Below are 21336 nucleotides of genomic sequence, written 5' to 3'. Positions count from 1 at the left end.
TTAATGTGTGTATAAATGTATAATATATTAATATGTTTATTATATACAGAGTGATCATTAGCATACACTTAGCTGGTATAATACTAAGTAGATATAATAATAACCATTTATATTAACCTATGTAATAAACACATCTCAAACGTTTTCTCGTTTGTAATCTTAATTTAAAGCTAGAATAAAACAGGTATGAGTTACAATAAATATATTGCTCCGGAATAAAAAAATATCTAAAAACCCAAACAACGACACCAATGCGTGTTAGGTCACATCATAATATTATTTTGATTCAATAAAGGCTCGATCTTTCAATTTGATATATTAAATCATAGTATTAAATATTGATGTATTATTACAGTACCGCACGTCCGCACAGAATAATATGTACTTATGTTATAGTATAAAATATGTGTTATAAACTTATAAATAATTGTTATTATCCACTGTAACGTATAATAGGTGGTATACGTGATATTGGGTAGGTATACGTAATTTTATATACCTATTGTGTACTCGTGCCCGTGCCGCGTTAATTAGAGACAAGACGCGACTGACGATGCTATACCTATATACCTTTCTTATAAGAAATAACTACATAGGTTATAATATTATGTCAGCACAATGTTTTCACCTTTATAACATTTTTTTTCTAATCGTAAGCCTTATCACTACGCACACACGTACCCACACGCCCATCTCCGAACTCTGGTGGACCTTAACCCCGCGCTTGGATCCCCACCGAATAGGACGTTCAGCAGCGGCGAGGCATATCGTCTGTATGACGGTATCAGTTCACGACGGTGTTTTCCGACGATAAACATTTTATTATAATAATATAAAGTACACAATGTGGGTAAGCGCAATGCGTGTTTACGTCTCATATTATACCATATTATTATAGGTACGAACACATTTTAAATCTGAAACAATAACCACTGTAAATGCGTGTCGCGTAGTCGACGGACGAAATATTCTGTACGGTGTACCTACTTCTGTTTAGTGAAAATAATTGATTATGATAATACTACTAGATGCGAATTAACAATAACATTATAATATAATATACCGCCGCAGACGTGAATAAACTAGACGAGTTTCTCGCGCAATAATTATAAGAACACTACCTATACGATACATGCGCATTTGATAAACGCATAATATCTTTTTATAATTAATTTAGTTGTGTCGCGCACTTTTTGGCTTTTCCGATGTATATTATTTATCAACTATAATATTATAATGCTAAGACACGTGTAAATCAGTCAATTGCTACTACAGGTATGTACCTACATAATTTAATATATGTACAATTGTAAGTAATAGTAAATAATATTTATTTAAAATATCGTCTAATAATTTATTACGAGTTTGATCAGGAATAGATTTGACATTATATACTATTATTATTCTTCTTTTTTTAATATCCCCAAAAATATTAAAACATTCAAAGTTTTATATTTGCATTGTGATTATATTATATTAATTTAAATTTGTGTACTTTCCGTTTACACATGATTCCAATCGATTTCGATACGAAGATAATCAATCGGGCAATGTGCAGGTCACAAAAGCTTTTCATCGCCCAGTGGATGAATTTAGTTTGTCTCAGTACAGATAAAATGCACCTATATACATAGTTGTTACAAGAAATATTGAACGACTTAAGTACCTATATATCTACTGAAATTCTATGATCGTGTTAATAACTGATAACAATATACCTAGATATCATTATACCTAAAAATATATATTGGTTTCTAAACAAATCACATGTAATTAAATTATGACAAATATTAACATTTTTTTTTTTACTACAAAATTTATGCTAATACAAATACAATACAAACAATAATATTATAAATTTAAGATTAAATTATCGTAATTTTAATTGTTTTTCTTATTATTATTACTATAAAGTATATTGTATTTTTATTTTTGTTTGGCCCGCGAACTCTTATTAATTTATGAATGTGGCCCGGAAGTCCAAAAAGGTTGCCGACCACTGGTATAAATGAAAGAAAATATAATTAATTTATATTTCAATGCACATTAGATAAAAAAAAAACCAAAGTTGAATCTAATATAGTAATATGAAACAAGTGTTCTATACTATTTGAATATAACTTTTTACATTTTAAATTACATTGATGTGAGTTATTTATTTTGATTCACTAACAACCAGTGAAATATTTAGTGTGTTTAAGTTGTTTAAGAAGGTTATATCTATATTTATTAGATTTTAATTAATTAATTTATTTCGCTGTTGAAATCGATAAATTATTATTGAAGTAAACAAATTAAAATATGAATGATAAAAATTATAAAATGTATGTTATACATACATCTATGTTTATTTTTAATTGATCTTCTACAACAATGATTTCTTTTGTGATAAAATTGGAATTGTTAAAAATAAAATGATAAATAATAAATATAATATTAAATATTATGTAATTTACAAAATACTTGATCAATATTACTTAAAATATTTTCTACAGTTACAACATTGATTTAATAATTTGTTAATTGTTTTCTTACCTATATAAATTATAATATAAAAATAATATGTAAAATTATGTTATTATAGTTAAATAATAATTATTATAAGATACTTACTATCTACTCACCTACATTGATATAATATAAACAGACAAAATTATTCGTATAATACAATACTGAAGTCAATAAACTATGACATAATAGCTATTAACATTTTCAAACCACATACATATGTATGAAATATCTATAGATATCTATAGATATATCATCTAACCAACTTGAATTTCAAACTAATATGCACATTTTTAAGAATCACAGTCTTACCTCAAACCAAAAATGGGAATAAAATAAAAAAATATAATTCATTGTTCAAAGTTTTAGGCACCTAGCTAAACCTTTTTTGAACTGGTGGTCAATTCGTAGTTGATTAGAACACAAACTACGTATAATAGTATGAATATTATAACACGTGAAGCGAGAGATAATATAAATAAATCAATATAAGCTTAATGTGTTTTAAACTTTTAACATTGAAAAATAATTAATCACACGAGAAGGTACACTCATGAAATTCCATTCCTGATGTATAGTCGTAATCCTTGTGTTATGAAACTAAATAACATTATTGAATTATCTCAGAAAACGCTGCGGTGTGCACGTGTAATGTATAATATATATTATATAACAATAATAATTGTTTTCGTGATTATATTCGAAAGTTTTTTTTAACCCCAAAAGGGTTCGGGGTTGAGCTGATGATCGTCCAACGCGATAAGACGAGCGAGTTTGGGTAATGTTTTTCTTCTAAACCCGCATGTCACTAAAAAAAAAAAATACAAAAAACGACAAAAAAAAAATAATAACAAAATTAAAAAACCAGTTTGTCATGTCTTTATTTATACGAAAATCCTATACGTGCCTCCGTTTCCAGCCATCAGTAGTCCTGCAACGGCAGAGATAGGGACTTAACAACAACTGTTGTATACATATAATAACGTAGATACTATATATTTAAATTAAATTTAAATATTATTATATTATACGAGTTTAATATAGGTACTATATCGGACCCGAAGCATCAGCTCGCTCGTCGTTCTCCACTAATGAAACACTCGTTTTGCGATTACTTTCCGGTATAAAGTATTGATAATAAGACTGCAAGAGATTACCCGCGTGTGATTTTTGTTTTTTCCCGCGATGCCTGTTTTCTGTTTCACGGCAATTGCCAACTAGTTTTCGGAATATAACTCGTACAAAATATATACATACAAACATATGAGACTTTTTTTACAATTCTTACAGGACACTGCATTGGGTAAATAATACAAAATAATTCATTAATAGACGTAGACTATTGTATGATCTGAAGGTCACACTGCCAACGTTGGACTCTTGTCCTATTTTATTTGCTTAAGCATAAAGACAGATAAATAGTTTACTTAAAAATTACACTAATAAACATTAAACTGTATTATTAATATAATAATACTTTTAATTAACCAATTATTGACATTTTAACTCAATTGTACGATTTTTAATGATTATAAATTAATATTATAATTAATAGATGGGATTTACATTTTAAACCACAATAATTTAGTTTAGTAAAGACGGATTAAGACAGATTCGTGGGAAAATAAGTCAAGTGTTTTTATTGTTTTAATATTATAACTGAGATAATCGTAACATTAATTAAAAACTAATAAAATCAAACTATATTTTGATTTTTATATGATTTTCGTAATACTTAGGTATTTAGGTATTTACTATTTTGTCGTTTATTGCTTCATTTAAAAATCCATTACTAAAATAAAAATAACTAAACGAGTTACGATCCTTATATAGTATAGAGATACTTGGTATAAAATATATACTAGAAATTGAGCCGGTATCGTTATTTAATCAACATTAAATAGGTAAATAAATTGACAGTCTTAGATTAAATCTAATAATATGACTTCTATAAAAAATAAAGTTATGGTCTATTTTAAAGTTGATAAGTTAAACTGGTTTTAATTATTATGAAATTAAATATTATGTATGAAAATATAAATACTATAATATATGTTTACGTCTAATATTTATGTTTTATAGTATATATATATTTATCAATGTATGCATGATTCGGAAGCTAAAATATATAAATGTTATTTCTAATTGTTATTTTTACTTCACATTTTTAATATAACGTACAAAACCGTGAGGAGCTTTGCCTTCTAGACTTCTCAAGTTATAGCTAAGAAAATCTGAAATGCATAAAATTCTATTTTTATATTTAGTTCACTACAAAGTAAAATGTATTTGCTTTTTAATTAACCACTTATCTATTGTATGTCATTGTTAATTTTACCTGCAGTATTCGTTCTACAGAAAAAATACAAATGTACACAATATAATATTGTGTCTAATTATCACAGTTCGTTAGGCAATCATAATTTATACTATCTTAAATCATAAAGATTACACTATTTATGTCAGTATTAGGTATAAGTAAATTAAGTATTTATTCCGAGTAAATTGGTTCTAAACATCAAGAATCAAATTAGATAAATATACTGTTAATCTACTACACTAGTCCAAACATGGTACGTACCATTGTCAGTCAAACGGTAGGTGGATCGTGGATATAAGCGGTATATATTTCCTTAACGTATTTTTTTCAATATTAATAATAATGACATTAAGATTTGTATACAAAAAAAAAAAGTAATGTGAATATTAATAACTTTCCCTTGTAGTGCAATACTACTATATCTCCTCATAGTTGTTGACAACCGAGTAATTTTTTCTTGACTATAAAAGCCATAAACTCTTTGGTAAATTAAGTTTCAAGTCAGATGACATTGATAAAATAGCACAAACTACATATAAATATAATACCTGTAATAACTAATAATAATGACACGAGTGTATTTTAATGAAATAAAATTGAAAATGTGTAATTTAATTAAAAAACCACGAACCGTGCAAAATAAAAACGTAGTGTGAATTAATCTAATTCATTTGATTCGGAATTTATAACTTCCGTTTTAGAACACGCAATAAAAAGCAATGCGATTGCACCATAATCCGATCTTTAATCATAATAATATATGGATCGTTGTTGCTTACTGTGTATATTGATTTCGGTGCACTTATTTTTCATTTTCTCACTCAGGCGGGAACGGGCGGACACACGAGAGCCGGTTCGATGGCGAATCGCAACGGTGAGAGTTGTTGTTGTAGCGACGACGACGACGACGACGACAGCGACGACAACGACGACGACGAAGACGACAACAGCAGTGGATCGTGTTCAAGCTGTTCCACCACAGAAGCGGACGACAACGTGATCCGACAGCGACTGTCATCCGGCCGGACGACCACCGCGGTCGCGGCCACGTCGTTCGATCTCCTGGACGCCCGGCGGCTGCCGGACTTGTTGGACGCCGAGCGGCTGGTGGCCGTACTGGACGGGTGCCTGGGATCAGAGTACGTACGCGGCTGCGTGGTCGAGACGTGGGACGCGGTACTCAGCGAACACCTGGAGGCCATCGCGCACCTCGTGCTGTACCAGACGCCCGAGCACGCGGTCAGCCAGGCCGTGTACGAACAGCTCGCCGGGCTGTCGGCGTCACTCCGCCCGTCAACCGATGACAGCACACAGCAACAGCGGCCGGCCCGCGTGGACGCTGAACGCGTGTACGGCACGCTCAGATCGGCGGCCCGGTCGCTGTTGACCACCCGGGTGGACGCGTGCTGCCGGCAGAGCATGTGCCGGGCCGTAGGGTTGGCCGTGGCCGCGCTCCGGTGCAGCACGCGGCCCGTGTTCTCGGTGGAAAATTTCGTGGTCGAAATCAACGAGGCGGCCAACTTCGCCAACCTGTACTGCACCGGGTACGCCAAGCGCATATGCGCCGCGCTCGAAGGCATCTACGACACGGTCATGGCCGGCGATTATCATCCGACCAACGTCGTGGTCCAGATGGCCGTCATGGACAAGTGCATCAAAGCGGCGCTTCGAACGCTGGCCGACGCCCGGGCCACGGCCGCGCAAAAGACGGCCGCCCAGCGGTCGCTGCTCGCCGAGCTCGACGACGTGGGCGCGACGGTGCGCATGAAGAACTACGGATGCGTAGACGACACGGCCGCCGACCTGCCACAGCAGCAACGCCAGCTCGCGGCGCTGGCCACCGCGTCCCCGGCCCGGTTCGTTCACTTCACCATGAGCCCGTGGCGAGCGCCCATCCGCATGTACAACCAACAGTCGCCGACCACCGTGGATCAGGTACTCAGGGCCACGGTCAGCCTGATCGAGGCGCTTGTCGCCGAACTGTTCAAGCCATGCCTGAACAGCCGGCACAGCGTCCGCCGCCGCCGCCGCCGCACGTGCAGCAGCCGTCAGGCGCACGACAAACAACTCTAGGACGACCCTTATATTTTTCGATGTAAATACGTCATTTATATCAGATCCCGCGCGGTCCATAGCTTACCTATACTTATCACAATACGCGATCCACGTGAGTTTTATTATTTTTATTATTATTATTGTGTGTAGTTTTTTACTTATTAAACATTTTAGTCTTTAAGTTATTATTCATATATAAATATGTGTGTTTTACGCGTCAGTGTGCTGTACATAATTGTTATTAAATGGTAATACGATATTATTATATTGTTCTATATTATAATGTCATCGTAGTCTCTTTTGTGAAACGTTAGGTTAGTTTATAAATCACAGTCCCAAAACGATTATTATTTATAACGAGAATAGTTAATTGGATCCCAAATTACCTTGTCGATTAATTGGGCCGCAGGTAATAAAAAACAGTAGTGGGTGAATTGAGTCCAAACAGAAAAAAAATTATGTATTTATGCTTTTTATATATATATACAACACTTTTTACACACTTATTACAGATATTCCGATGAGTAGGCAATAGAAGCCCAACTTACCAACTGCCTTTTTTCCCCGACAAAACTAACCATGACGTCCTCAAGCTGCCAAAGATGCTATCATAACCACGGCATCGTTCACATTATAAAGCCACGCGCATATAAATAAATTACATTTTCTCACAAAATTATAAATTTGTTCCTAAAAATAAGTGTAAAGTTAATATTGCCAAAGACTTAGAACTACAACTTTATAGACACATAGCGTTTACTAAGTGACTATTATAAGCGGTGTTATGCGGTCCTCTAATTATGTAATAATAAAGCAGTACCTATACAATGTAGCAAAACAATCACCAGAAGCCACCAATATTCATTATATAAATTTATTAATATACAATGCGTATTAAAATATTCCGAGAGTATTTATAAAATTTTCGTGTAAGTCAACTATAATAAATATTTAGATATTTTCACAATTGAAATTATTATATTAGTTAATGATTCATTCGTTCATTTCTCATTTATTAATATTTATGTCATTAAATACTATATAATATTATGTTAAAAAATGGTTTATATTCAATATTGTTGAATCCATAACAAAAAAAACCGTAAATATTACTAAGAATTATATAAAAAGTAAGTACTTATATTAGTTAGTATTTTATAGATTCTTGTAATGTATTTTGTTCTAGTTTAGTATTTTAGTATTTTCATTAAAAAATCATTAATTATATAATTTTAGAAATAAACAAAATACTAAATAGTATAATAATTTTAATTGTAATTGCGTATCGTATTGTAATATTTATTTAATAACTAAAAATGGGCATGTTAAAATATTATATTAGCTAAAAAGTAAAGAAAATGTAAATCAATTTTGCTGGCTATAAATCTATAATACATATTTTTCATTGCCAATGTAAATATTAACAACACTGTATTTATTGACAGCAAGTTTTTAACTCAAGAAGTTAAATAATAATCAAGTAGTAACAATTTATTTAAATACTGTGATGATATGCAGAAGATAGAAGATAGTGAACTACCTATGTGTTTTCTCTCTCTGGCTCACCTGGAACATAACTAATTGCGTTTAGCAATCGATCGTAAATAATTTATCATACAACAGTTGACTGCAATCAGTTGTCTGAATCAATTGATTGCAAAGACCAATAGGTTTTTATTGTAAAATTCTGAATTAGTTGTTGTTCATATAGACTAACAAATAACAATTTACTATCATAAGTAAAAAAAAAATTGTAATAAATTGTTATGTGTTAAGTTATTAACGTCAAGTGGCGGTAAACCACTTTAAGTTACCCATGGTAAGTTTACAATAGTCTTAAGAATATAATATTAACTATACTTATTACTTAAAATATATTTATTAGCTAACATTGTTATATATTTGGTTAAACATACAGTATTGAATTCAGAAGACAGACATATGAACATAGATATATATAAATATATCCATATATTTCACATTATTCGTATAGAATAAATTATTTTTGTTTTAAATTTACTATTTGTGTCCTGGTTAGTCATTGTAAATCTCGTTTACTCAGGCGCCCGGCGACAAATAATGAATAATAGGTATTATATATATATATATATATATATTGAATTCAACACTGGCATAGAGTATAATGGGCCAATTCCTTTAGCTAAGTGATAAAAGGTATCACGGAACAATAAAATCAATATTTTTATTTATTCATTATTATTTTGGGAATACAAAATTAGAATAAAATAAATATTAACAGTTTCCTTTACCATATTTGGACTATAAAATGACTATCAATTTGCCCATTCTTCTTTTTTTATGTGGATTAGGTCTAAAGTGGCTTGCCACTCGGGGACACCACAATAAAAAAAAAAACGCGCCATTATGCAATACCTCATGCAACATTAAATATGACGTTAAGAATGGGTATTTATACTTCATTGTCATTGTATGCTAAGGTGGTGAGGAAACTTACAGTTTTTACACTGATGTATAATTATTAATTACTTTATTTGTTACGTAATAGAAATTGAAATTAAAGAAATTTAGTTTTTTGAACCCACCGTATCATACATTATACATTTTGTCGTAAGTAAATGTAGATATTAGTGAACGTCTACTGTGTTTCAAACGTTCTAGACATTTTAAAATGAGTACGTATATTGCGTGCCAGTGGCCGTTCCATCAATAAATTTAAGGGTGGGTGGTTAATATGTTTTTTTTTTATAGTGACAATGCGAGCAAAGCTATTAGTTTTGGTATGTAGGGATATTTAATTAAACGAGTGGGTGGGTGCGGTATGTAAGAATCTTCGCTCCTTACGTAAAAGAGTAGTTCAACACGCCACTGTTTGTTGAAACACAATCAAATTAAACATATAAAAATAATATAAATAAACTACGCGAGCCCGAAAAACTGTCGCAGATAAACCCATTAGCAGTGACCGGACTTGACAGGTGAATTGTTATAGGGAGCGACTACAATAATTGTCATACTTAACTAGTAATGTTACACGTGAGGACATTTAGAAACAGGTATTTTTGAATAAACACAAACATTTTGAAATGTGGATATACTCGAATAATATAAAATAAAATTTAAGTTAAAATGTAAAATATTTAATATTTTAACTTGTATATTATTTAATAATATTTGACTATAGCGACTAATGTTTAAGAAGTATATTTTGTGATATTATAGCTATTAAAGTAATTTATTTTACTATTCGTAATGCACTAATGCAGCTTAACTAAAAGTGTCAATAATATAATATATTACAATTTATTATGTTGGTTTAATTTTTTTAAATTCAAATATCAATGGTAGCTTAAAATGAGAATAAGTTATTATCAAGAGATTTTGGAAACGACGTTTATTATAGTTATTAGATACCACGAATGAAACAAAACAATAAACAATGGCCTAATTAATCGCTTATATTTTTATTATTAATGTACTTAAATGCTTTGTAGTTCTTATAAATAAAAATAAAATTATATTTCGAATATTATATTTACCTTTGTTGTTGTAGTCATAAAGTACTTAATGAATTAAAATTTGATTTCTGTGCATATAACTTAATTACTGTGAAATATTAGATGTATAGTGTGTTACTTATATTCTGTCGATCTATAAAAACGAAACAAAATAATTTAACACGCTCAATACCGACATAATTTTAGTGTATTACTATTACACCACATTATTACAAAATACAAGCCACAGTAGCCACGCCAACATTTTAAAATAATAAAACCTTCTCAGTTCCCACAATTACAGAAATGGCGCAAACTAAAAACCAATTGTACCAACTTATTTAAAAATAAATACTGAGTAGCCAACCCAAATAGTATGGTCATACGACGTACACTGCCTATTAGCCGAGTATTTCGGAAAACTATGAAAATACATTATATAACATTTGTCTGATACGATACCCTCCGACATAGGCCAGATGCGTTTATATTCACGGGCGATTGTAAACTCTCCCGATTTTATGGTAAACTATTCCGATGGTAAACTCTCGCGGGTCAACATTATGTTTACCTGAAGTAAATGTGTAAGCTCTCCCAGGTTAACATTTTGTCATTTTCAAACTGAAATGTACATTCAAATTCAAAGTTGCAATAAATTAAGCAAAACAAGTAAAAACTGTAATACAAAAAAAAAATAAAAAATAAAAAAAAAACTGTTTCAAAAAATATTAGATTAGAAATAGATATCATAAGTTTTTTTTAAATATGTGTGTTACTATTATCAAAAAAATTTAAGTAAAACATTTTTATTTTGTTATATGTTTTGTATTTATTTTGTATCTTAGATTTATTTTATGAATTTTTATTTTTTATTGTGTTTTGACTATACTATTATAGCTCATAGCAGCTAAAGGCATTAATGTATATTATTATTATTAATATGATTGACTATTTTTAAATAAAACTTAAATGTATATTAGATTTATTTTATGATTTTTATTAAATTAAATAAGTAGTTCTGAAGACTCGGGAGAGTTTACAATCGCCCATACCACTGTCAGAGGGTATCGGACATTTACATTGGACACGTTAAATAAGTTGCCTATACAATTAGCTGGTAAGGTGAATCTTAATATTGGTACAATACAATATAGTGTACGAACAGTAAACCGCAATTTGAAACACATTATTCACAGGTATAATGGTGAATTGTATCTATATATTATTGTATTAGCAAACAATTTATTATTGTCAAGTACTTGAATCCCGTCAACGAATCAGGACGATAAAGCCGGCGCTATCTACCGTCTCGTCATAGTTTTTGATTTTTCAATGAGTGCGTGAAGAATCGTGCAAAATTATCTTTCGTCACCATCACGGGTTTTAGTATTAATTTTCCGATTTCCCATTCAAACCAACCGATGCGGTTTACAATACGAGATTTCATTTTTCTCGAGACAGACCACCGATTATATATAGGTTAGAACGGGAAAGGACAGAAGGATGATCTGAAATAATACAATTTATATGTAAATTATATTTTAGATAATAAGATTATATTTAATTTAATATATTACAATTTTTAAAACTGTTTTTTATAATCACAAGGCAGTCAAATATAATAGTCAAAATATAATTTTAAAACGGTTTTCTACGTATGTTTACTTAATAAAATATCTTTCATATCTTGTTACAATAGCGACACCAAAACAAAATACTCGTTTACGTTTATTTAAATAAATCATCTAAAAACTTAACAATTTCCTAATTGATTAGGTCGATTTACTTAAAATGTATAGGATTAAACTAAATAATAATAAATGTTAAGTGAAGTATGAGATTTTTTTTTCAAAACAGTGGTCTATAAAGTAAAATAATACTTAACAATTAGTACGTAAACAACAATTTAGTTAAATTTAATAATAATAATAATTTAAAAAAAAAACAAACAATAATATCATCTATAAACTATTTTTAAAATAGGTATAGTAACGTCGAAATGGAAGTAAAACGTTATTATAATTATACATTGGTTCTCTGGCTCAAAACATAACTAAAACTTCAAACAGCAATCGCAACCTAATTTATATTATAATAATTAAACTAGGATGATTGTCCGTTTTACCTCGAAGGGCGTATATAAATGATAAGGTGATTATAATAATATTCGTAACGAAATAAAATAAAAGTTTACAGTCGAGGAAGGTACAAAATTATATAATCACAATTAGGCTTTTGTCAAACAAAAAATGGATTGAGCAAAGGATCGCTGGTGCTCGTCAGCACACGAACGCGGATTTAAGCCATTCGGCAAGATTTAGCTTGATGTTACCGTTGAGAAGCGGATCTTTAGACTCAAATAAATTGAACGCTATGCTCAGGTGCAGTATTGCAGAAACGAAATCACCGAACCTTAATGTGCCGTCTTTTCGCATGTATCTCAGTATGAGGATTGACAATACTTCGGTGTTCACCTGGAAGCCCACCTCGAGCAGAGCGTCCTTTAATCGTTCAGCTTTCAGAATGCCAGTCTTGTCTTTTGAATGATTCTTGAACACTGTTTGCCAATACTTAAGGCTACACATTAGGTCTTTAAAATCATTGAACTTTAGTCGTCCGCTGCCTGTGCTCTGTAAAAAAAATAAGATACATTATTTATAATAAACGTATTTAAAAAAAAAAACACTCGATCTTTCGTCGATCTAATAATCCTTTCTAATATTATTAAACAATAACATTTACTATATTTTCATATCTTATTGAAAAATATTTAAATAAAAACTGCAATAACTTTAGTTATGATTTATAAAAAAATTTTATCTCCTTCAACTATACATTAGGGTAATGTCCCTGTAACATTTTAAAATTATTTCACGATGTGATAAATACATATTATATTGTTATTATTTTATAAAATGCATAAAACAAGTGTCGACATATAAACTGTGAACAAATACTTATTATAAGTACTATAATGTGTACTAAATACTAATTACTCGTCGAAACAGTAGCTGAGGAGAAAACACATTTGTTTTAATTATATGAGAATACTTAATTAGTTTACAAATTAAGTTTCTCTGCGTTATTACGTACATTCACTATAATAATTTTATTCGTTTTATAAACAATGCATTAAGATAATATAAATATATTCCGAGTATCTATAGGTCGTAAAATTAAATATTTATTTAAGCAAATATTAATAACAAACATTGCATGAACATGAAATAATATTTAAAAGTGAAAACTTACATCCAAGGTGATAACTACTTGCCGACAGACTTCCATACTAGCACAACTCTTTATATAATCTATAATAATACATATCACAAATAAATATGATTATCGATCATCGAGAATAAACAAAAGCATTATTTTACCATTTGGCAAACAAGCGTCTAGGAGTTCTTGGAGTTCAAATGCATTCACTGTCCTGTGCTCGTCGGCTAATTGTAGGAACACTGATTCGTATTGGACAAACGTCTTACCATCTAAATTTACTGGTGCCTAAATAATTTAATTAAAATGGTTTTATTTTGCATATGTAATGATTTTAAAGTAGATATTAATAATATAATGTACCCACTTTCATTATTGCTGATTTCAATAGCGAAGGAACCGTATCAAGTAATCTGAAAAAATAAAATCCGATAATATATTAATAGTGATAATAATTAAAATATTTGCAGTAGTTTAAAAAGGCTTACTTGAGTTTTAATGGTTTACTCGAATACACTCTCAATGTAAACCCCGATTCTTGACCAGGTTCAAACGTAGTAGGTATTATCAAATATCCACCTTGGTCCAAAAAGCATCGATGACTTACCTAAAAAAAAAATAATAATATAAAAATACTTATAGTTCAACTATCCGTGGCAAACAGATTTAATATATTTTATTGTCATACTTGTCTGCTGTTCGTGTATTGTGAGTTAACTAGCGATTTATTTTTTTTAAAGAAATCTTTGCCCGTCGAATCCATACACGCTTTTGGTAACGAGTACGACGTAAAACCGATCACTTTAGGTTCCATAATGCTGTGTTGGTTCAATGAAATTACAACTTCTTCCATTTCACTCAAAATTAAATGGAGTTGTGGATTAATGTGAAAAGTTTCTAAAAAAAAAAAATAATTAAATCCCGTACTACTTCGAAAGTAAGACGTACAATGAGTTTATAGTGTTTATACGTGAAATGAACCGTCATTACCTGGATTATTTCGACATCCTCCAGCCGTTACACCTCTTTGCCAAGTTCCCTGATGTAGACGCATTTGCCACGTTCTTTTGTGATGCAAAGATGGCTCGTCTCGACTAGTGTCGCTGTCCAAGTGTACCATTTCAACGTGCGTAAATGTCTTCACAAATTCGTTATAATTCATCCTGAAATACATAAAACCCATAGTTAATCAACGCCAGATTTTAAGAATGAATCATAATATATTTAATGTATATTACCAAAATTCTCCTTCCATCAAATGAATGGCATTTATACGTTCTTTTTCTTTGTGCGGAACATTGTCCCAATCGTCGGAATCCCTAGACCACGGACCGTTATATTCAGAGCCGGTACCGCCGGGCTGTCGCAATTTGAATAATTGTATTGGCTCGTTTTTGTATGTTTCCAACTACCGGTTAATCACAAAGGGAACAATAAAAATAACAATATTTCCGGTGAAAAATAAATAGATAGGTACATCAATGGACATACCCTTTCCACGGTGCACAGCCTGTAATTCATTCCGATCTGAATACCGTTTGTTAGTTTTTCTGGTACGCTTTTATTAGCCTGAAAAAATATATTTTACCATATTAATATATTTTATTAAACATATAGCCATATAGGTAGATGCAATGCAATTTAGTATGATGATTTATAAAGTTATAAAACAAGCCACGAGTATAGAAAATTAGGGTCAAATATGTTTGTATAATTACATCATAAAGTACTTACCTACGTACCTACTATTATAAAACCATAAAGATAATTATAATTGTCGGCTTTGAAAAATTTAATTTGTGAAGTACATATTGTACAATTTTAATAGTAGTTTATACTATATAATGATAATTCAAAGTAAATATAAAAGATTTGTATGAATAACTTAAAATAAATTTAACGGTGCAAACATTTAGAAATAAAAAAGTAAATATCAACTGAGTCTGTACGAAATATTTCAATGTAGGTTGTTGTATTCAATAAATGTATTTATTTATAACATAACTTTGAATACCTTATTGATCTGGGTGAACACAATTTGTTATACTATCGATAAGTTTAATATTCAAACTCAATAGCAAAACTGGCTTTATGAATAATAATAAGAATGTAATGCCTCTAAGTGTTATCGCCGTAACATTGAAGTATAATTATAACACTAAATGTTCGTTTGAGTAGTAAGATTTATCGAACAAAATAATCATAAACGTGGTACTATAATAATGTTATATTTTTCATAACAAACTAACAATATAATACCGTTATAGAAAAATACTGCGAGAAAAGATTAACAACATAATATTTACTTGTTGTACCTATATGAATTAAATAATAAAAAAAAAATCTCCTGGCGATAAATTTGCAACAACCTTCTTATAAAAAGTGATTTGTTGACACGTTTTCTTTTATTGTCTTAGACTTGATTGGTAAAAAGATATCCTGAAAATCGATATTACTAGGTTCCTTTTAAGGAAATGTTCGAAGGCCATTATATTGAATAACATGCCCACAGTATACAGAGGCTTTGAACTCGCTAAAGAAGTTCGCCAACTTCAGGGAGTATATCTTGTTATCCAAATACAACAAGCTACAACTTAAGTCTGTAAAATACTAATTACTTATAGTATATGGCTATAGAAACATGACGTGCTATGAATAAAATAGATATCTACATTGACATTTGCCAATTAGTATTGTACAATTTTGAATATCTATCAGAAAATTATACTATAGTACTTATCATACTATAAATATATATAAATTATGTTTTCAACATTTTCGTTCGTTCATTTTGTATTTTAAAATGTAAATTACTGCATATTTTACTTGTACAATATTATAATTTTACTATTAATATATAGTACATAGGCACACGAAGAAAATTTATTTATTTTTATTTATATTATTTTATAATAACATTTATTTTAATTTTCAAATTATTTTGCAATTAAAAATGCTTCATCAATACAAGTATATTATAATTGTTATTTATTTAAAATAACTTAAATACTTGCTGAGTTAAAAAATTATTTTAGAAACCTAGCAAAAATTCACTATTAAGGTAATATTAATTTACTTTTTTTTTTAACAATTTTTTATCAATTTTTACTTATAATTATATTGTTTTACCTTTTCAACCATAAATGGTTGGAAGTGGTGTTTGATTTCATTTTAAAGTGAAATTTGAGTTGTTGTTCGTGGGTTTCACAGGTAAAAATATATAATAATATTAGTAATAACAATCATAACATCCGAAAAAATACGTATAATTAAACAAACGAAACTAGCTTAGTAGTAATTAAATGAACACGGGTCGGAAAGAGAAACTACTAGAATCTATGATACTAAATGTTAATTCGACTAAGAAGATCATTATCGCGAAGGAATGTCGGCGCATCGCAGCGAACCACGCGTGCTCAGGCTTCAGTGAGAATAAACTTTATATTGTTTTAAATTGGCACAGTTCGGGAAACTGATATTATAAAATTATCATATTACAGTAATTTTTAAAACATAAATTAAAACAATATTTTACTGTGTGTTAGAACACTTATAACTATGATATCGTAAGTATCGTTAAAATCAAAGTGATATGTAATGCAATTATTCAATTTTGTAAAAATATAAATTATACACTTATAAGTTATAAGTAGCAAGTCGTGGCTCTTCCTTTTATTAAATATATGTATTAATATTATTTAGTTATTAAGTTATCTAAGCATTTTCTCTTAAGGCTTAATAAATTGTCTATTATAAACATTTATTAAATTATATTTATTGCCATTTACTAAAAGTATCTCATATACGATTTGAAAATTGTAAAAGGCTTTCATTCAAAAACATATTAGATTTTTCTATACTTTATAGTTATACATTATTTTAATTTAATTTTAATACACTTAAATATGTCGATGTTTGAAATTAATAAGAGGAAAATAACATATATCAAACGTGGCTGCAATACACAGTAGAACACGAATATCTTCTATCCGAAAGCGTCTACAGTATATTTTATAATATATGCGCCAATATGTAATTATATAGAATAATATTGTTCTGAAAGACCTTGGCATAAAAATGATTTATAATATGATACATAATGCACACGCTGTTATCATCTAAAATACGTCCAACATTTTATGTTTTCATCTACTATAGATGTAATTACCTATATATTATACCACAATATAGAGCTATAATAAAATAATATTATATATATTGTGTAGGTTTTATGATGTCGTTGTATATATATATATATATAGCTATTATCTATACATAGATGGGTAATACTGGTAATAGCTGTACGTTTAACACAAGGTGATTAACAATCATACTCATCGCTTGTTTGATGTTTTTTTTTCAATAAAAATAATGTATAATTATTCAAAATCTGATTTTGGAATTTTTAAATATACTTTAAAATGATGTAATCAAATTCTTAAGATATTTTGTGCTATACTTAAGGAGTATTCTGTAGAGTTACAAACTTATATTTTTTTAAATAAAACTCTTCTCCCATTTATATAATAAATTATTTAATGGATAAATTTTCTGAGATTATCTTCTGAATTAGGTACATATACATTTTTAAAATAAATATACATTAAATATTTTACATTAAAAAGAGGGAGGTTCCCGTTTTAAAAATAAAAGTTTGTATCCGGGCACTCCTTATAAGTTACAAAAAAATCACAGTAATTTTAAAATATAATCAAAAAGTATATTTAATAATTCCATAAATTTAAATTATAAAAAATAAATTATTAAGAGAAGAATGGAGATGGGGATGAGTATGAATAGTGAATCCTATTATATACATGTTATTTGGTTATTGTGCGTAAATATTTTTTTTAGGAAATGTTTATTTTGTTTATTGTTTAAGCAACTCAACAATTACCTGAGGTGAGACTGGTTGTACTGTGCATGTGACAATAGATGTCATGTCCAACATTTTCCCAATCATTCTACCGCAAGTGGCTTGGTCTTGTCGGATATTAATGCTCTCTGTGATTCCACCAGTCAGATCAGCAAGTCCATCCAGAAGAGTACCATACTTGAGGGCTTCGTACGAACCATGCAATCTGAGTAAAATGCAATATGTGTTATAAGATATTTAATTCATTATACATATAATTGTGCATATTTTTTTTATGTGTAATTTAAATATTATGAAATAAAGAACAATAATGAATTCTTAATCAATAATTATAAAAAATACAACATATTACAATTTTATATTACCTATTTCAATATATTTTATTATACACATTATTAGCATGAGAATGATATAGACGCTTAATATTAAATATCAGAGAAATTTTATTTCCGACAAAATTTTTACAAATTTCATAGGTATTAAATTAATGGTACATACTATACACTATATCTATAGCTAATTAGAATTTAAAAGTGAATACGATGTATACTGATATAGTAGTTGTGTTTGATATTAAGTTATACGTGATAGATACGTCTTTAAACTTGGAAGTAATGATGAATATTGCGTTAGAAAGTTTTTTAAATATTGTCCAGTTTACCCAATACAATACAATTTTTTTTAGCGGACATACTTATTTTTTACTATATATAGTGATAAAAATAAGAATTTTTTACCAATAGATTAAAATTGGATTGATGAACATTATTATTTATTATATTATTTGTGTTCCTTCTAATGTACTAAAAAATTGTTTTCTAAAATCAAAACTATGTAAACAAAAATACCACATTAAAATACCAAACACTCTCTCGTCGCACCACTCAGGCTCAAAAATATACACTTTCGAAATAAAAATATAAGAATTAGTTTAACGTTAGAATATAATGAGAAGTTTCATTGAAGTGATTTAATGGATTATACAATATAATGTAATATATAGTTATAACTTGTCAGCAATAAAATGTTTATATGACTTTTTGTAGATTTAACTAATTCAGTTATTATGTAATGTAAAATATAAAGTGTATTACTTACTTTTAAAGCTAAGAATTAAAACTATGATTATATTGAAAATATTTTTGTAAAATATCTCTACTTTTTATATTTAGACAAAAAAACAAAACTATAAAATGTATATCATATTATGTATAATAATATTAATGTGTTTTATTTTAAAATGTACTTTTATTAAGCGTAAAGTAAAAATATAGGTAAGTATATCGTAAACCGCGACGATTACATTTCAAATATACGTTTAATTTTATCCTAAACCACTGTGGTTTGAATACTTTCACAATAAAATCCCAAACGGGTCAATATCAAATAGCGCCGAAAGCAGTTGTTAGGCTACTAAAATAATAGGACAATAATGCACTCGCGCTGTATAATATTATTGATGGTCAACAGAGAAGGATTCAAGTTCATTGGCAAAACGCGTTTCGTTGTCGTTCGTTTTCCATTTTGAATAGGTACGATTCGAAAGTGATCGATTAACGATACACAGGACAAGATCGTTTAAAATGCGTATTCGTTTAACACACTACACCGTACGCGCGTTGCGGGATTTAAAAACGTTTGTATCACTTTCCAGTTCCGATTGGTATGACGGTATGCGATGGATTTTATATGTTAAGATATTATATTTATTATTTACAGCCACGAAAAAATCTTATGCAATAAAGAAATTATGTTTCAATTTAAACAAAACAAAGATAATTGGTATAATTTTATTATTATTATTTGAATTGCAACAACAGCACAATTACTGTAGTAGGATGATAAAAAACATTCCCTTATAATATACTATAAGTGATGGTAAAAAATAAATGTAAATAATATCATTTCTGTAAAGTTATGAATCTATTACATTGAAGCTTATAAAATTATCATATTATTATTTATTACAAATTCCCCTATAGTAAAAAAAAAAAATCGAACTATGACAAATAATGTATTTTTACTTCACTGGTTATAAAAATAAAAACGGGTTGATTAGCTATCCAAGATCGTGCGTCATTATTCATTGATCAATATTTTAAATGTCAATATTACAGTGGTTGATATCCACGAAAAATGGGAATAAAACGTAACATACGAAGTGAAACAGAAATCGTTAAACATTCAAGTTATATTAATACTTTTCTTATTAAATATCTATAATAAGTTAAATTTAATTTGTATTGACATTTTTTACAAACCTTTATTTATAAATATTTTCAACAACGTAAAATTTGAATTTAAATAATTTATTGGCTAAAGTATTTTTAGTAAAATAAGACAATTAATTTATTCATATAACAATCTATATATCGTTCAACACTTCAACTACTTGCTATTTGAATTAATTTATTACATATTATATACTATTATTATTATTATTATTATTATTCTTTAATCACAAAAATAAAGATCATGTTTTGAAATTAAACAAAATATCAAAATCATAGACCATTGATAAGTTATTATTATACAGGTATGTATAAAACTAAATAATCCGTTACACCGTCAGCGATCATGTTGGTACAACGTACGTACAGTATATACACTGTACCTACACGTTATAATATTAATGTTAGATGTAAAAATTTCTGCGCGAAATCGACTTTTCATGGAGTAATTTAGCTGTTCACTCAATTTCCGTAGGTTTTAATTCATTGCAATCTCCACACAATTATAGGTATCGGGTTATTATATACCTACTGTTAATTGTTCATATATATCGTATCAATGACTGTATATAGACGTGCCTCAGGCTCGTTATTATTATTTAATATATATATTTACTAACATTTTATAATAATATTGTGTTGAACGAATGA

The 21336-nt window shown here is 29.2% G+C and overlaps 2 protein-coding genes across 4 annotated transcripts in view; one reads left to right on the top strand and one right to left on the bottom strand.

The window, feature by feature from the left end:
* Positions 1–794: 794 nt before the first annotated feature.
* On the top strand, positions 795–18614 carry LOC113553814. Of its 3 annotated transcripts, none has more exons than XR_003405214.1 (3): positions 795–1275; positions 5654–6995; positions 18461–18614. XR_003405214.1 is itself a non-coding variant. In XM_026957360.1 (2 exons), the coding sequence occupies exon 2, from the start codon at positions 5687–5689 to the stop codon at positions 6899–6901; it is 1215 nt and encodes a 404-aa protein (XP_026813161.1). In that variant the 5' UTR covers positions 795–1275; positions 5654–5686; the 3' UTR covers positions 6902–7148. The 3 variants fall into 3 exon arrangements, 1 of the variants encoding a protein (XP_026813161.1); XR_003405215.1 differs by lacking the exon at positions 18461–18614 and adding an exon at positions 7396–7847; XM_026957360.1 differs by lacking the exon at positions 18461–18614 and having other exon boundaries at positions 5654–7148.
* Positions 12265–21336, bottom strand: part of LOC113553805 (calpain-C) — a 25764-nt gene continuing 16692 nt past the window's right edge. The window contains exons 5-14 of the mRNA XM_026957347.1: positions 18476–18659; positions 15070–15147; positions 14817–14986; positions 14569–14741; positions 14267–14475; positions 14067–14185; positions 13946–13991; positions 13740–13866; positions 13612–13670; positions 12265–12989 (exon numbers count right to left, since the gene is read on the bottom strand). Coding sequence (XP_026813148.1) covers positions 12639–12989; positions 13612–13670; positions 13740–13866; positions 13946–13991; positions 14067–14185; positions 14267–14475; positions 14569–14741; positions 14817–14986; positions 15070–15147; positions 18476–18659 — 1516 coding nt within the window. The 3' untranslated portion in view covers positions 12265–12638. The remainder of the gene's footprint in view (positions 12990–13611; positions 13671–13739; positions 13867–13945; positions 13992–14066; positions 14186–14266; positions 14476–14568; positions 14742–14816; positions 14987–15069; positions 15148–18475; positions 18660–21336) is intronic.

Source organism: Rhopalosiphum maidis, chromosome 1 (genome assembly GCF_003676215.2).
Source record: "Rhopalosiphum maidis isolate BTI-1 chromosome 1, ASM367621v3, whole genome shotgun sequence".
Lineage (NCBI taxonomy): Eukaryota > Metazoa > Arthropoda > Insecta > Hemiptera > Aphididae > Rhopalosiphum > Rhopalosiphum maidis.
The sequence above is the reverse complement of the archived record's forward strand: the minus strand, read 5'-3'. Positions and strand labels throughout refer to the sequence as shown.